This window comes from Stomoxys calcitrans, chromosome 3 (assembly GCF_963082655.1).
Source record: "Stomoxys calcitrans chromosome 3, idStoCalc2.1, whole genome shotgun sequence".
NCBI classification, from domain to species: Eukaryota; Metazoa; Arthropoda; class Insecta; order Diptera; family Muscidae; genus Stomoxys; species Stomoxys calcitrans.
In genome coordinates, this window is record NC_081554.1 from 75082360 (window position 1) to 75100110 (window position 17751).

General features: G+C 40.7%; 1 protein-coding gene across 1 annotated transcript; it reads right to left on the minus strand.

Annotated features, from left to right (window-relative positions):
* Positions 1–1837: 1837 nt before the first annotated feature.
* On the minus strand, positions 1838–7839 carry LOC131996055 (uncharacterized). The gene is made up of 2 exons (XM_059365490.1): positions 4474–7839; positions 1838–4411 (listed from the first exon to the last, which is right to left on the minus strand). Exons 1-2 carry the CDS (start codon positions 7837–7839, stop codon positions 1838–1840), a joined length of 5940 nt encoding a protein of 1979 aa, XP_059221473.1.
* Between the last annotated feature and the right edge of the window lie 9912 nt (positions 7840–17751).

Genomic DNA, 17751 nt, shown 5'->3' on the forward strand with positions numbered 1-17751 from the left:
ACACGTCGTGCAAAATTTCATTCCAATCGGATAAGAATTGCGCACTCTAGAGGCTCAAGAAGTCTAGACCCAAGATCGGTTTATATGGCAGCTATATAAGGTTATGGACCGATTTGAACCATACTTGGCACAGTTGTTGGATATCGTAACAAAACACGTCGTGCTAAATTTCATTCCAATCGGATAAGAATTGCGCACTCTAGAGGCTCAAGAAGTCAAGACCCCAGATCGGTTTATATGGCAGCTATATCAGGTTATGAACCGATTTGAACCATACTTGGCACAGTTGTTGGATATAATATCGAAACACGTCGTGCTAAATTTCATCCCAATCGGATAAGAATTGCGCACTCTAGAGACTCAAAAAGTCAAGACCCTAGATCGGTTTATATGGCAGTGTTGAGCTGAATCTAAAACGCACTTCTCTGATGCTAGATTTATACTGACCATTTATTTTCAAATTTCCTATCACTACAATAAATGAAAATCTTAAAACTAAACTAGAACGAGATACCAACGCAGTGATATCTCCGTTTCTCCTTATCTGATATTTTACGATCCTAAGTAAACACACACATGCATTTCTTAGACTCATTATCTATTCCCTTTTTAAAAGTACACATGCAGGGTTTATACGGCTGTGCGTATTGGTTTTATGAGATAGGCGATCGTACAAATAGACCCTAAACCGCACACAGACTCTATAAGATAACAACGCGTGGGCTATGAAATGCTAATGCGTTATCTCTCATGTTCAAAATAAATGTATTTTGAACATTCTGCCGGGCGCGTAAGTCTACATAGTGGACTGACTGTATTTTTGTCTAATTATATCTTTGATTTGTCGTTCGATAATTTGTAATAGTGGACTGTAATATTAGATATATTATTTTACATAAGTTCTAAAGATCTAAAAATTTAAAGCTGATACATTTTGCCTTTGAATAAACTTCTTAATAAAACATATCGCTAATATTATTATTATGAGAATAACTAAAATAAGAGCAGCATGACCACTCATATGATGAAACTGCAAGCCCCTTAGATCGACATTTGTTTTCTGGACATCTCTAAGCTTCGTCATCACTTCATCAACTTGGCGGGTGTGATTGATAATCATTGGTCCCAAAGGAAGCATGTTAAATTCTTCAATCTGAGCTAAGTCTGCTGTGAAATTCACTCTATCTTCTACATCTCGACTAGACTGGAGGCTTAACGGCGCAGTGATTGTTGTTCCTAGGGTTCTAACGGTGCAGCCAGGTTCCACTTCCAAGACGCCTTGCAGGGGTAACTCTATTATTCGTTGTGAGCGGCTCGAGCATTGAATATGTCCCGTTGTCTGGTTGAAAACTTTAAACATCCAGCTGTTTACTAGCGCCAATTTCTTCCAAAATGAATCCGCAGCAAAGTCATCAAACTTGCAGCTTGGTTTGATGCGAGGTTTTAGAGGAGATGTCTCACAAGATTGATCGTTAGCATCTATCCAGGGCCACCCTCCATCGCAGACGTACTCTTCATCGCCAAAGGTTTGGCAATTGTTTAATTCAGACTCCGAGAACAGGTGATAAGCGTCCATTTTAAAATTATAAATGATGTAATCACTCCGAAGGACTGGTATCAATCTTCTTCCTAGTCTCTCAAACGGCACGCCAATCATCTCATGAAGTTGAGACACCTGGTCACTAAACAGAGGAATCCAGACGGACACCACTAAGCGATTCTCTATGACCGATGCCTTAGCCTTTAGCAATTTATATATGCTGCGTAGCTGATTCTCTGCTGTTCCTGGTAGCTTCAAGTGGTCTGGAATATATTCCCGAATATTATTTATCTCCTCTTACAGTTGTATAGGCGTAATCAAGGACGGGTTTAATTTCCCATGATTAATATCAATTAACAACGCCAGCATTTGCAGTTGAACCCTTTCGTTCTCTTCTACTATAATTTGAAGTTCCTTAACGACCATAAAGAACTTAGTTGATTCACGGTATACAAAGTATTCTTCTTTCACTGTTTCCGTGATATTGTCTACCCGGTCTACTATACTTTTGAAGTTCTGATTAACTTCATCTGTAGTCCTGCGAAGAATGTTAATTGTTGACTCCACCACTGATGTTTGCTGCTTCACCAGAAACTTCAGGTTATACTGGTTATCTAATAGATTTTTCATGTTTAGCTCCATTGCCTTTCTATCCTCTGCATCCATAGTCCCGAAAAGAATGTGTTGAAGAGATCCGATGAACTCCAGTGTCGCGCGTTTCGACCTCTTGGTTATTAGAGGAAAGAGATACTTGTTCGTTTGTTCCATGTTCAGTAGCTGGCGTTCTATTGTATTCAATATATAATTACATTGTGGTTCGAATGTTTGCAGCTTCCCACAAGTCATCCTCATATCTTTCACCAAAGGATTTGCCTTCTCAATCACCCCAAAAAATGGCTCCATGTCATAATAAACAAGTAGATTCCATTTTGATGAGACAACATCCACCGATCCGACGTGGTCCAGGTAAATTATGGCAGATTCTTTAATTTCTTTCAACGAAGCTCCAATTTGTATAGGATCCGATCTAATGCAGCCAATATAGATTAAAAGTAGAGCCCAAATGTGCGACATTTTCCATCGTACCTTCTTCTCGACTCTGGTGTAGTTTACATGAGTCACATCCCGATTGTCCTGGACAGACGACACGTTCTCCAAAGGACATATCTTATTTACAGGTCTCTTCATTATATTTGAAGCTGTCTTTACCGTCACCGCTCGCACCAAGCTATCTTTACCAGGGTGAACCTGGGTAATCCTTGCCAAAGGCCATCTCGCTGGGTGCGTTTCCTCATTTTTTATAATTACCACCTGGCCTTCCTGAAGATTTTTCCTACTTGTCTTCCACTTATATCTTTGTTGCAATGTGACCAAATAATCATTGCTCCAGCTGCTCCAGAAATCCTTCTTCATTCTTTGCACCAGCTTCCATCTATCCAGACAACCAATAGCACTATCGTTGATTGACTCTGGCACCTCTATCAATGGCCGTCCAACCAAAAAATGACCAGGGGTAAGTACCTCCAAACCTTCGTCCGCTTCACTCATGCTACACATAGGCCTTGAATTTAATATCGCCTCTATCTGAGCTAAAAGTGTGCTCATCTCCTCATACGTCATTTTGGTTTCTCCAATAATCCTTTTTAAATGATATTTCATCGATTTGACCGCAGCCTCCCACAAACCTCCGAAGTGAGGACTTGCTGGCGGGATAAAATGCCACTTAACTAAGTGGTTTTCTAAAACTTCTGCTAGATCAGCGTTCTGCCTAACGACTTTCTGAAACTCCTTTTCCAGACGACCGGCTGCTCCAACGAAATTAGTGCCATTATCCGAATATATATGTGCACTTTTTCCTCTTCTTGCAAAAAACCGTTTAAGGGCTGCCATGAATGCATCGGTAGTAAGGCCACTGACCGCCTCCAAATGAATCGCTCTTGTGGTCATACAAATAAACACAGCTATGTATCCTTTAAATGACCTTTGTCCTCTACCACTTGAAAACTTCATCGAAACCGGTCCTGCATAATCGACTCCGCAGTGATAAAATGGAAATGAAACTTTGACACGATAGTCTGGAAGAATTCCCATTAGTTGCTGCGTGTTTTGTTGCCTATAACGGATGCACACCGGACAGCTTCGTATAACCTTTTTTATACAGTTTTTCACATTAATTATCCAGAATTTTCGTCTCACGGTACATTCTACTAGGCGATTTCCTCCGTGCATCGTCTTGTAATGGGTGTCTCGTATAATTAAATAGGCCAGCCGTGATTTTCGAATGATCATAGGATGTTTTTGATCTAGCTGCAAATCAGAGTACTGAAGTCGACCTCCAACTCTTAAAACCCCCTCTTCGTCTAGGTACGGGTGCAAATTAGCCAGCTTGTGTCGATGATCCATCTGTCTGTTATCTCTTAGTTTTTGTACCTCACTTGGCCATTCTATCTTCTGATGACCTTTAACGATGTATTTCTCCGCCTTTAACAACTCCTCTCTCGTTAGATATGACGGGAAGGATCGGGTTCCCTTCAGTTTTTCAACAAACCGCAAGATGTAAGAGTAAACTCTTAGAAGTCTTCCATATGATGAATACCTTTCTATCAAATCGTTCAATAAGGTAGGTGCTTCCTTGGAAGCCGTGGAAGCGCATGTCTTCAATTCTGGAGGGGTTAGAGACCATTCCGCCTCCGGCAACAGCAGCCACTGGGGACCTTCCCACCATAGCTTTGAGTCTACAAGTTTATCTGGGGACACGCCTCTTGACCCCAAGTCTGCTGGATTCTCTTTTGACTTTACATACCGCCACTGCGCCTGAGATACCAAATTTTTTATGCCGGTTACTCGTGACCTTATAAATTTATCTTTGCTCTTGTTATTTTCAATCCAAGCAAGTGTAATTGTGGAGTCACTCCAGGCATAATCGGGTTTACTTTGCTTTTTGCAGCCATCAAGGAAACTCCTTTATCGGTTTTAATATAAACCACTGCTGCATAGGCCTTCTCTGATGCATCCGCAAATCCCAAAATTTTAATTTTACTTTCGGATGAAGAGTTTAGCCATCTAGGTATCTTAACGTCTTGTAGAGACGAAATACGTGTCACGAATTCTTTCCAGCTGATCTCCAAATCTCCATCGATTTTCTGGTCCCATTGCATCTCTAGCAACCATAAACTCTGAATAAACAACTTCGCCGTTATTATGACTGGTGTCAGCAACCCAAGCGGATCAAATATTTTTGCTAGATATGATAAAGCCAGCCTCTTTGTTGTACTCTCCGCTGGGTATTCCGATATTTTAAATCGAAATTCGTCTTCCTTCGGTTTCCACTGAAGTCCCAGGGTTTTTACATTAGTGGTTTCATTGATGTTTATTATTTCGTTCTCCTTGTCTTCTTTCGATGATTTCACAATGTGTTCATTGTTTGAACACCATTTTCTGAGATGGAATCCATAACCCTCTAAGTGCCTTGATATTTTGAATCGAAGCTGGAGACACTCTTCTATTGTGTCTGCCCCCGTAAGAAGATCATCCATATAAAAATCTTCTTCAATTATTTGCTTCACCTTCGTATCCGCGCATTCTTTCGCAATCTGCATTAAGGTTCTTACGGCCAAGAACGGGGCACTTGCTGTTCCGAATGTCACTGTTGTCAGCTGATATTCTTTGATTTCCTCATTCCTATCTTTCCGCCACAGAACATGTTGATACCGCTGGCTCTCCTCATCCACCATTATTTGGCGGTACATTTTTTCAACATCTGAAGAAATCACGAACCTTTTTAAACGAAAGTTGAGTAGTATGTCGAAGACGTCTCTCTGCAACCGTGGCCCGACATGCATTATGTCGTTCAGACTTCTTCCATTATTTGTACTCGCGGAACCGTCGAAAACCACTCTGACTTTCGTAGTCAGACTGTCCTCTCGAACAACCGCTTGATGTGGTAAATAATATTTACCGCTATGAATCTGTTTCACTGGCTTCATGTGCCCCAGTGCAATATATTCCTCCATAATTCTTGAGTATTCATGCTTCATAGCATTATCCTTGATGAGCTTTTTCTCCAGGCTAATGAGTCTGGCTGCTGCCTGTTTATACGATGTTCCCAGCTCTTTATCTTCTTTGAAGGGGATTTGAACTATAAACCGCCCTTCTTCATTTCTTTTCGTTGTAGCAGCATAATTATCCAAACATTTTTCGTCATCGTTTGTAACCATGTCCATATCCAACTCTTCAGTTTCCCAAAATCTTTCAATCTCTGTAGTGACATTGACACCTTTTTTCGCTACTGGGACTCGAATCGTTAATGGGCCGGACAACATTAATCCCAGCTTGGTATGTTGCCCCAACATTCCATGCTTCTTATGTATTCCGTTCTTTAGTATGTCCACATACACATCTCCGCCAAGCACCATATCTATCCTCTCGTTCTTGTAGTAGTTTGGATCAGCCAATTGAAAGTTTTTCCATACACCCTGGTTGTGTACTAACGAAGAATCCAAATGGACGGAAGCTAACGCTGGTAAAATAAGAGCTTCGACATCGAGTGAATAGTTGCTGGGAAATCTCGGATGGATCCTAACTTTTACTTTTGATTTTGCAACTCCCACCAAATTGTCACCTAGTCCATGCAATTCCATATTGGCCTTTTCTCGAGGGATTTGAAGTATCTGTGCTGCTTCTTCCCTTAAAAACGTTGACTGTGATCCTTGGTCCACCAAAGCTTTCAAGGTAACCATCTCTCCATGTATATTCTTGACCTGCACCTGAGCCGTTGCCAGTAGGACACTCCTTGTCCCGTTAGCAACACATGTAGTGGATGTCTTAGTTAGATGGAGTACCGAATGATGTTTAAACCCACAGGTTCCACATTTGATGGTACTATCGCATCTTGCATTCTGATTGTGGTTCAAGCATCTATGGCATATATTTTTTGTTTTAACCCATGATACTCGTTCCGCCACTGGCAATCTCAACAGACTTCGACATTCTTCCGTTAAGTGTCCTTGTTTTCTACAGTATAGACACGCACTTTTATCCGTATAGAGTGTCGTACTTTTCATAGGCTGCTGTTGCCGATGATTGTAATTGCTGCTGTACTTCTTTGTACCTGCTGCCTCCAAATTTTGATATCGTTCCTCCAAGAACTCCAAAACATCTTTAAGCTCCTGAATTTCTTTCGATTTCTTTGTATGCTGCTCGTATAATAATAAACCTTCTTTGTCTAGCTTACGGATGATTACACGCGCCATTACAGCATCCTCGATGTTGCATTTCATTGCTTTTAACCCTTGGACGCATTCAATTGTTGTATCAAGTAATCCTTTTACTTGTTTAGCGTTCTCACTACACACATGGGGTTGATCTAACAATCGGTCTAGTATCGTTTGAAACAAAATTCTTTTATTTCCAAAGCGTTGATTTAGTATCTCCCACGCTGGCTGGTAATTGCTTCCATCTGCCGGTAAATGTTTAATTACTTTTGACGCTTCTCCTTTAATATGAGCTTTTAGATAAAACATTTTCTCAACGTCCGATAAGCTCTCGGCATCATGTACGAGCTTCTTGTATAAATCATGGAAAGATGGCCATTCTTCCACGTTACCGTAGAAGTCCGGTATTTTTATCTCCGCTAGTTTTATAGGACATCTCTCCTCCTTACATTTGTCCAATCTTAAGATCAGCGTTGTTTTACTTCTTTTGTAGAGGTTTTCTACTTCATCAACTTCTTTAGTGATGTCTTCGTAAGACCCCTCATGGTTGATAGTGAGTTCCCATAATAGATCATTAATTTGATTCATCTGTGTTTCCCATGATCTTTTTGCTTCTTCCAGCAAGACTTTAATATTGAGTTGTTCCAACTCTAGTAGTTCTCCTACTAACTTTCGAATAAGTTTTCTTATTCTTTCCTTCCTTTTTCCCGCTATTCTTTCCTTCTCATTTTTGGACTCCCCATTTTCCTGCGGTTGGATTTGTTGTAATTTCAACCCCGACGATTCAGTTTTTCCAGTTTCCAATTGGCTGGCTGCATCCTCGTTCGTCTCTAGGGCTGCACAGATTTCCTCCACCAATGAGTTCACCTTCTCATAATACTTGTTTTTAAAGTACGGTTCCTCGGTGATACCCAATTCGGTTAACTTCGTGTGGTTATTTTTGAATTCCTGCCAAACTTGCCCCAACTGGGCTTTGCAGGTTTCCTTAGCCACACTTCTTGCGGTTTCCTTAAGGCAGCTTTGCTTCAAATTGATGATATATTCACCAATCTCATTTTGACGCTTGTATAACTGCTGACGAACCATTTTACTTTATTTGTAGTTTTGTTTGTTTATTTTTCTGATATTTTTATTATGTGTTTTTTTTTTTTCTTCTCGTTGTCTAAAGCCACGAGAACGCTTCTTCACTGTATTTCCACTTTTTAGTGGATTGTGATTTCTATTATTATTTTTCTTCTCGTTGTTTAAAGCCACGAGGACGCTTCTTCACAGAATTTAATTTTTCAGTGGGTGTTAAACAATTTTTATTAAATTGCTTTATAGGCCTAGTTCCATTGAGCTTCTTACCTCGGGTGGGGGATAACTCAATTTTACGAAGGACCAAATGTTGAGCTGAATCTAAAACGCACTTCTCTGATGCTAGATTTATACTGACCATTTATTTTCAAATTTCCTATCACTACAATAAATGAAAATCTTAAAACTAAACTAGAACGAGATACCAACGTAGTGATATCTCCGTTTCTCCTTATCTGATATTTTACGATCCTAAGTAAACACACACATGCATTTCTTAGACTCATTATCTATTCCCTTTTTAAAAGTACACATGCAGGGTTTATACGGCTGTGCGTATTGGTTTTATGAGATAGGCGATCGTACAAATAGACCCTAAACCGCACACAGACTCTATAAGATAACAACGCGTGGGCTATGAAATGCTAATGCGTTATCTCTCATGTTCAAAATAAATGTATTTTGAACAGGCAGCTATATCAAAACATGGACCGATATGGCCCATTTACAATACCAACCGACCTACACTAATAAGAAGTATTTGTGCAAAATTTCAAGCTGCTAGCTTTATTCCTCCGGAAGTTAGCGTGCTTTCGACAGACAGACGGACGGACGGACAGACGGACGGACATGGCTAAATCGACTTAAAATTTCACGACGATCAAGAATATATATACTTTATGGGGTCTCAGACGAATATTTCGAGTAGTTACAATCAGAATGACGAAATTAGTATACCCCCCATCTTATGGTGGAGGGTATAAAAAAGAATCTGTGCAAAGTTTCAGCTCAATATCTCTATTTTTATACCCTCCACCATAAGATGGGGGGTATACTAATTTCGTCATTCTGTTTGTAACTACTCGAAATATTCGTCTGAGACCCCATAAAGTATATATATTCTTGATCGTCGTGACATTTTATGTCGATCTAGCCATGTCCGTCCGTCTGTCCGTCCGTCCGTCCGTCCGTCTGTCCGTCCGTCCGTCCGTCCGTCTGTCTGTCGAAAGCACGCTAACTTCCGAAGGAGTAAAGCTAGCCGCTTGAAATTTTGCACAAATACTTCTTATTAGTGTAGGTCGGTTGGTATTGTAAATGGGCCATATCGGTCCATGTTTTGATATAGCTGCCATACAAACCGATCTTGGGTCTTGACTTCTTGAGCCTCTAGAGTGCGCAATTCTTATCCGATTGGAATGAAATTTTGCACGACGTGTTTTGTTATGATATCCAACAACTGTGCCAAGTATGGTTCAAATCGGTCCATAACCTGATATAGCTGCCTTATAAACCGATCTTGGGTCTTGACTTCTTGACCCTCTAGAGGACGCAATTCTTATCCGATTGAAATTAAATTTTGCACGACGTGTTTTGTTATGATATCCAACAACTGTTCCAAGTATGGTTTAAATCGGTCCATAACCTGATATAGCTGCCATATAAACCGATCTTGGGTCTTGACTTCTTGAGCATCTAGAGGGCGCAATTCTTATCCGATTGGAATGGAATTTCGCACGACGTGTTTTGTTATGATACCCAACAACTGTGCCAAGTATGGTTTAAATCGGTCCATAACCTGATATAGCTGGCATATAAACCGATCTTGGGTCTTGACTTCTTGAGCCTCTAGAGGGCACAATTCTTATCCGATTTGAATGAATTTTTGCACGAAGTATTTCGTTATGATATCCAACAACTGTGCCAAGTATGGTTGAAATCAGTCCATAACCTGGTATAGCTGTCATATAAACATATCTGGGGATTTGACTTCTTGAGCTTCTAGAGGGCGCAATTCCTATCCGATTTGGCTGAAATTTTGCATGACGTATTTTATTTTTACTTTTAACAACTGTGTCAAATAAGGTTCAAATCGGTTCATAACCTGATATAGCTGCCATATATACCGATCTGGGATCTTGACTTCTTGACCCCTAGAGGTCGCAATTATTATCCGATATGCCTGAAATTTTGTACGACGGATCCTCTCATGACCATCAACAAACGTGTTTATTATGGTCTGAATCGGTCTATAGCCCGATACAGATCCCATATAAATCGTTCTCTCTATTTTACTTCGTGAGCCCCAATGGGCGCAATTCTTATACGAATTAGCTGAAATTTTACACAGGTCTCCAACATATAATTTAATTGTGGTCAGAACCGGACCATATCTTGATATCGTTTTAATAGCAGAGCAACTCTTTTCTTATATCCTTTTTTGCCTAAGAAGAGATGCCGGGAAAAGAACTCGACAAATGCGATCCATGGTGGAGGGTATATAAGATTCGGCCCGGCTGAACTTAGCACGCTTTTACTTGTTGAAGACTGTAGCGTGATTTCAACAGACAGACGGACAGACGGATGGACATGTCTAGATGGTCTTAGATTTTTACGCTGAACAAGAATATATATACTTTATAGGGTCGGAGAGGGATATTTCGATGTGTTGCAAACGGAATGACATAATGAATATACCACCATCTTTCGGTGGTGGGAATAAAAAAAGCTTTCGACACTGAATGAATCCTTCAAGATGCATTGCGCCAATTTTCGTCCGATTGGGCTAAAATTTTTTACAATGATTTCTCTCATAACTTATCGCATGCCAAACGATGTTAGATAAGAATTACTTCACTATTGGTGCTATACCAAGTTATGAACCTATTTGGGCAAAATTTCAGCCAAATCGGCTAAGTATTGCGCTCAATAGTGGATTAAGAAAAAATCTGGAGAGCTGTTTATATGGGAGCTTTATCAGGTCATGATTCGATTCAGACCATATTTGCAAAGTATGTGGAAGATCATAGATGAAGTTGTTGTACAAAATTTTAGCTAAATCGGATATGAATTGCGGGTATGAATCGAAACAGTATAACCATGAGCACCACACAGGCTGGAATTCCGAGCTCCAACTTGTATGGTGTTCGTCGTTACCACGGGAAGCTTAACTGAAAGCCACCAGGCGCATCCACAGGTTGCAGATAGTGAAAAGCTTCGTTTTTATGCAAAGTAGCTGCATATGCGGCCGTGGGCAGTCTGCGATTTCGAGAGGAGAGTCTCAGCGAGGGGTCAGGTGGCACTGGCTCTTATTTAAGAACTGAGTGCTAAAGATACTCGAAATGACAATACGAGTTGTTGGCGCCTTTAAACAACCAATGGCCAACATCAGCGACTGTTCCCTGGTTAGGGGCGACTGGAGGGTCCAGCGTTGGATCTTGGAGCAAGCGGCTCCAACTTTATCGAGGGATAAACTTGCGATCCCACAAAACCCATGCGGTTAGGCCGGTGGGCCAGTATCTCGCCTCCGGACAATTATAAGAATTACTGTGAGAAAAGAAAATAGAACGGACTTCCCTAACGTTGACGAACGGACTTCCCAAGCAAACGAAAAAAGGAACATAATTTGCGGATCTATACCCGACATGTCTGGATTCTTTATAGAGAAGGTGCAGTATACGCATTGGCTAATATATTAGAGAAGTCCAAGGCAGATATTACCGCCTTACTGGAAGTGCGATTGGAGGCCACCGTAGCGCAGAGGTTAGCATGTCCGCCTATGTCGCTGAACGCCTGGGTTCGAATCAGAAAAATTTTTCAACGGTGGTTGTCCCCTGCTAATGCTGGCAACATTTTTGAGGTACTATGCCATGTAAAACTTCTCCCCAAATAGGTGTCGCACTGCGGCACGCTGCTCGGATTCGGCTATAAAAGGAACCCCCTTATCATTGAGCTTAAAACTTGAATCGGACTGCACTCATTGATATGTGAGAAGTTTGCCCCTGTTCCGTAGTGGAATGTTCATGGGCAAATTTTGCCCAGACGGAAGACAAGGACTAGCAGACCACGGATATTTTGTATGAGCGCCTAGAGAGAGAATACGCCCATTATATAAAAGCTGCTGCTAGTGCCCGACGAGCCTAACGCTCAAAATTGGTTAATAAATTAACCTTTTATGAGCCTAAAACCTTAAATCAGGAGATCCGTACATATGACAGCTTGATACAAATCTGGGCCGATCTGGACCGTATTGAACAGGGATATCGAGTATCAGAATACAAGCCCAACACCTTAAATTGAATGATCAGTGTGTATGGCAGTAATATCGAAATATAGACCGATCTTAATTATACTTGTATACTTCATCAACTTCTTTAGTGATGTCTTCGTAAGACCCCTCATGGTTGATAGTGAGTTCCCATAATAGATCATTAATTTGATTCATCTGTGTTTCCCATGATCTTTTTGCTTCTTCCAGCAAGACTTTAATATTGAGTTGTTCCAACTCTAGTAGTTCTCCTACTAACTTTCGAATAAGTTTTCTTATTCTTTCCTTCCTTTTTCCCGCTATTCTTTCCTTCTCATTTTTGGACTCCCCATTTTCCTGCGGTTGGATTTGTTGTAATTTCAACCCCGACGATTCAGTTTTTCCAGTTTCCAATTGGCTGGCTGCATCCTCGTTCGTCTCTAGGGCTGCACAGATTTCCTCCACCAATGAGTTCACCTTCTCATAATACTTGTTTTTAAAGTACGGTTCCTCGGTGATACCCAATTCGGTTAACTTCGTGTGGTTATTTTTGAATTCCTGCCAAACTTGCCCCAACTGGGCTTTGCAGGTTTCCTTAGCCACACTTCTTGCGGTTTCCTTAAGGCAGCTTTGCTTCAAATTGATGATATATTCACCAATCTCATTTTGACGCTTGTATAACTGCTGACGAACCATTTTACTTTATTTGTAGTTTTGTTTGTTTATTTTTCTGATATTTTTATTATGTGTTTTTTTTTTCTTCTCGTTGTCTAAAGCCACGAGAACGCTTCTTCACTGTATTTCCACTTTTTAGTGGATTGTGATTTCTATTATTATTTTTCTTCTCGTTGTTTAAAGCCACGAGGACGCTTCTTCACAGAATTTAATTTTTCAGTGGGTGTTAAACAATTTTTATTAAATTGCTTTATAGGCCTAGTTCCATTGAGCTTCTTACCTCGGGTGGGGGATAACTCAATTTTACGAAGGACCAAATGTTGAGCTGAATCTAAAACGCACTTCTCTGATGCTAGATTTATACTGACCATTTATTTTCAAATTTCCTATCACTACAATAAATGAAAATCTTAAAACTAAACTAGAACGAGATACCAACGTAGTGATATCTCCGTTTCTCCTTATCTGATATTTTACGATCCTAAGTAAACACACACATGCATTTCTTAGACTCATTATCTATTCCCTTTTTAAAAGTACACATGCAGGGTTTATACGGCTGTGCGTATTGGTTTTATGAGATAGGCGATCGTACAAATAGACCCTAAACCGCACACAGACTCTATAAGATAACAACGCGTGGGCTATGAAATGCTAATGCGTTATCTCTCATGTTCAAAATAAATGTATTTTGAACAGGCAGCTATATCAAAACATGGACCGATATGGCCCATTTACAATACCAACCGACCTACACTAATAAGAAGTATTTGTGCAAAATTTCAAGCTGCTAGCTTTATTCCTCCGGAAGTTAGCGTGCTTTCGACAGACAGACGGACGGACGGACAGACGGACGGACATGGCTAAATCGACTTAAAATTTCACGACGATCAAGAATATATATACTTTATGGGGTCTCAGACGAATATTTCGAGTAGTTACAATCAGAATGACGAAATTAGTATACCCCCCATCTTATGGTGGAGGGTATAAAAAAGAATCTGTGCAAAGTTTCAGCTCAATATCTCTATTTTTATACCCTCCACCATAAGATGGGGGGTATACTAATTTCGTCATTCTGTTTGTAACTACTCGAAATATTCGTCTGAGACCCCATAAAGTATATATATTCTTGATCGTCGTGACATTTTATGTCGATCTAGCCATGTCCGTCCGTCTGTCCGTCCGTCCGTCCGTCCGTCTGTCTGTCGAAAGCACGCTAACTTCCGAAGGAGTAAAGCTAGCCGCTTGAAATTTTGCACAAATACTTCTTATTAGTGTAGGTCGGTTGGTATTGTAAATGGGCCATATCGGTCCATGTTTTGATATAGCTGCCATACAAACCGATCTTGGGTCTTGACTTCTTGAGCCTCTAGAGTGCGCAATTCTTATCCGATTGGAATGAAATTTTGCACGACGTGTTTTGTTATGATATCCAACAACTGTGCCAAGTATGGTTCAAATCGGTCCATAACCTGATATAGCTGCCTTATAAACCGATCTTGGGTCTTGACTTCTTGACCCTCTAGAGGACGCAATTCTTATCCGATTGAAATTAAATTTTGCACGACGTGTTTTGTTATGATATCCAACAACTGTTCCAAGTATGGTTTAAATCGGTCCATAACCTGATATAGCTGCCATATAAACCGATCTTGGGTCTTGACTTCTTGAGCATCTAGAGGGCGCAATTCTTATCCGACAACTGTGCCAAGTATGGTTTAAATCGGTCCATAACCTGATATAGCTGGCATATAAACCGATCTTGGGTCTTGACTTCTTGAGCCTCTAGAGGGCACAATTCTTATCCGATTTGAATGAATTTTTGCACGAAGTATTTCGTTATGATATCCAACAACTGTGCCAAGTATGGTTGAAATCAGTCCATAACCTGGTATAGCTGTCATATAAACATATCTGGGGATTTGACTTCTTGAGCTTCTAGAGGGCGCAATTCCTATCCGATTTGGCTGAAATTTTGCATGACGTATTTTATTTTTACTTTTAACAACTGTGTCAAATAAGGTTCAAATCGGTTCATAACCTGATATAGCTGCCATATATACCGATCTGGGATCTTGACTTCTTGACCCCTAGAGGTCGCAATTATTATCCGATATGCCTGAAATTTTGTACGACGGATCCTCTCATGACCATCAACAAACGTGTTTATTATGGTCTGAATCGGTCTATAGCCCGATACAGATCCCATATAAATCGTTCTCTCTATTTTACTTCGTGAGCCCCAATGGGCGCAATTCTTATACGAATTAGCTGAAATTTTACACAGGTCTCCAACATATAATTTAATTGTGGTCAGAACCGGACCATATCTTGATATCGTTTTAATAGCAGACCAACTCTTTTCTTATATCCTTTTTTGCCTAAGAAGAGATGCCGGGAAAAGAACTCGACAAATGCGATCCATGGTGGAGGGTATATAAGATTCGGCCCGGCTGAACTTAGCACGCTTTTACTTGTTGAAGACTGTAGCGTGATTTCAACAGACAGACGGACAGACGGATGGACATGTCTAGATGGTCTTAGATTTTTACGCTGAACAAGAATATATATACTTTATAGGGTCGGAGAGGGATATTTCGATGTGTTGCAAACGGAATGACATAATGAATATACCCCCATCTTTCGGTGGTGGGAATAAAAAAAGCTTTCGACACTGAATGAATCCTTCAAGATGCATTGCGCCAATTTTCGTCCGATTGGGCTAAAATTTTTTACAATGATTTCTCTCATAACTTATCGCATGCCAAACGATGTTAGATAAGAATTACTTCACTATTGGTGCTATACCAAGTTATGAACCTATTTGGGCAAAATTTCAGCCAAATCGGCTAAGTATTGCGCTCAATAGTGGATTAAGAAAAAATCTGGAGAGCTGTTTATATGGGAGCTTTATCAGGTCATGATTCGATTCAGACCATATTTGCAAAGTATGTGGAAGATCATAGATGAAGTTGTTGTACAAAATTTTAGCTAAATCGGATATGAATTGCGGGTATGAATCGAAACAGTATAACCATGAGCACCACACAGGCTGGAATTCCGAGCTCCAACTTGTATGGTGTTCGTCGTTACCACGGGAAGCTTAACTGAAAGCCACCAGGCGCATCCACAGGTTGCAGATAGTGAAAAGCTTCGTTTTTATGCAAAGTAGCTGCATATGCGGCCGTGGGCAGTCTGCGATTTCGAGAGGAGAGTCTCAGCGAGGGGTCAGGTGGCACTGGCTCTTATTTAAGAACTGAGTGCTAAAGATACTCGAAATGACAATACGAGTTGTTGGCGCCTTTAAACAACCAATGGCCAACATCAGCGACTGTTCCCTGGTTAGGGGCGACTGGAGGGTCCAGCGTTGGATCTTGGAGCAAGCGGCTCCAACTTTATCGAGGGATAAACTTGCGATCCCACAAAACCCATGCGGTTAGGCCGGTGGGCCAGTATCTCGCCTCCGGACAATTATAAGAATTACTGTGAGAAAAGAAAATAGAACGGACTTCCCTAACGTTGACGAACGGACTTCCCAAGCAAACGAAAAAAGGAACATAATTTGCGGATCTATACCCGACATGTCTGGATTCTTTATAGAGAAGGTGCAGTATACGCATTGGCTAATATATTAGAGAAGTCCAAGGCAGATATTACCGCCTTACTGGAAGTGCGATTGGAGGCCACCGTAGCGCAGAGGTTAGCATGTCCGCCTATGTCGCTGAACGCCTGGGTTCGAATCAGAAAAATTTTTCAACGGTGGTTTTCCCCTGCTAATGCTGGCAACATTTTTGAGGTACTATGCCATGTAAAACTTCTCCCCAAATAGGTGTCGCACTGCGGCACGCTGCTCGGATTCGGCTATAAAAGGAACCCCCTTATCATTGAGCTTAAAACTTGAATCGGACTGCACTCATTGATATGTGAGAAGTTTGCCCCTGTTCCGTAGTGGAATGTTCATGGGCAAATTTTGCCCAGACGGAAGACAAGGACTAGCAGACCACGGATATTTTGTATGAGCGCCTAGAGAGAGAATACGCCCATTATATAAAAGCTGCTGCTAGTGCCCGACGAGCCTAACGCTCAAAATTGGTTAATAAATTAACCTTTTATGAGCCTAAAACCTTAAATCAGGAGATCCGTACATATGACAGCTTGATACAAATCTGGGCCGATCTGGACCGTATTGAACAGGGATATCGAGTATCAGAATACAAGCCCAACACCTTAAATTGAATGATCAGTGTGTATGGCAGTAATATCGAAATATAGACCGATCTTAATTATACTTGTATACGAATGTCAAGGAGCCTAATGCAATTCATTGTAGCTAATTTCTGCAAAATCGGTTAATAAATTCACTTTTTATGATTAATTTTTGTGGCAACTATATCTGCATCTGAACCGATCTGGGCCGTTTTGATTTATATGGGAGCTGTATCGGGCTATAGACAGATTCAGACCATAATAAACACGGCAAATCAGATAATAATTGCGACCTCTAGAGGCTCAAGAAGTCAAGATCCCAGATCGGGTTATATGGCAGTTATATCAGGTTATGAACCGATTTGAACCTTTTTTGACACAGTTTTTGAAAGTAAGAATAAAATACGCCGTGCAAAATTTCAGCCGAATCAGATAGGAATTGCGCCCTCTGGAAGCTCAAGAAGTCAAGTCCCCAGATCGGTTTATATGACAGCTATATCAGGTTATGAACCGATTTGAGCCATACTTGTCACATTTGTTGGATATCATAACAAAATACTTCGTGCCAAAATTCTCAAGAAGTCAAGACCCAAGATCGGTTTATATGGCAGCTATATCAGGTTATAAACCGATCCTGACCATACTTGGCACAGTTGTTGGATTCCAATCCATTCCAATAAGAATTGCGCACTCTAGAGGCTCAAGAAGTCAAGACCGACGATCGGTTTATATGGCAGCTATATCAAAACATGGACCGATATGGCCCATTTACAATACAACCGACCTACACTAAT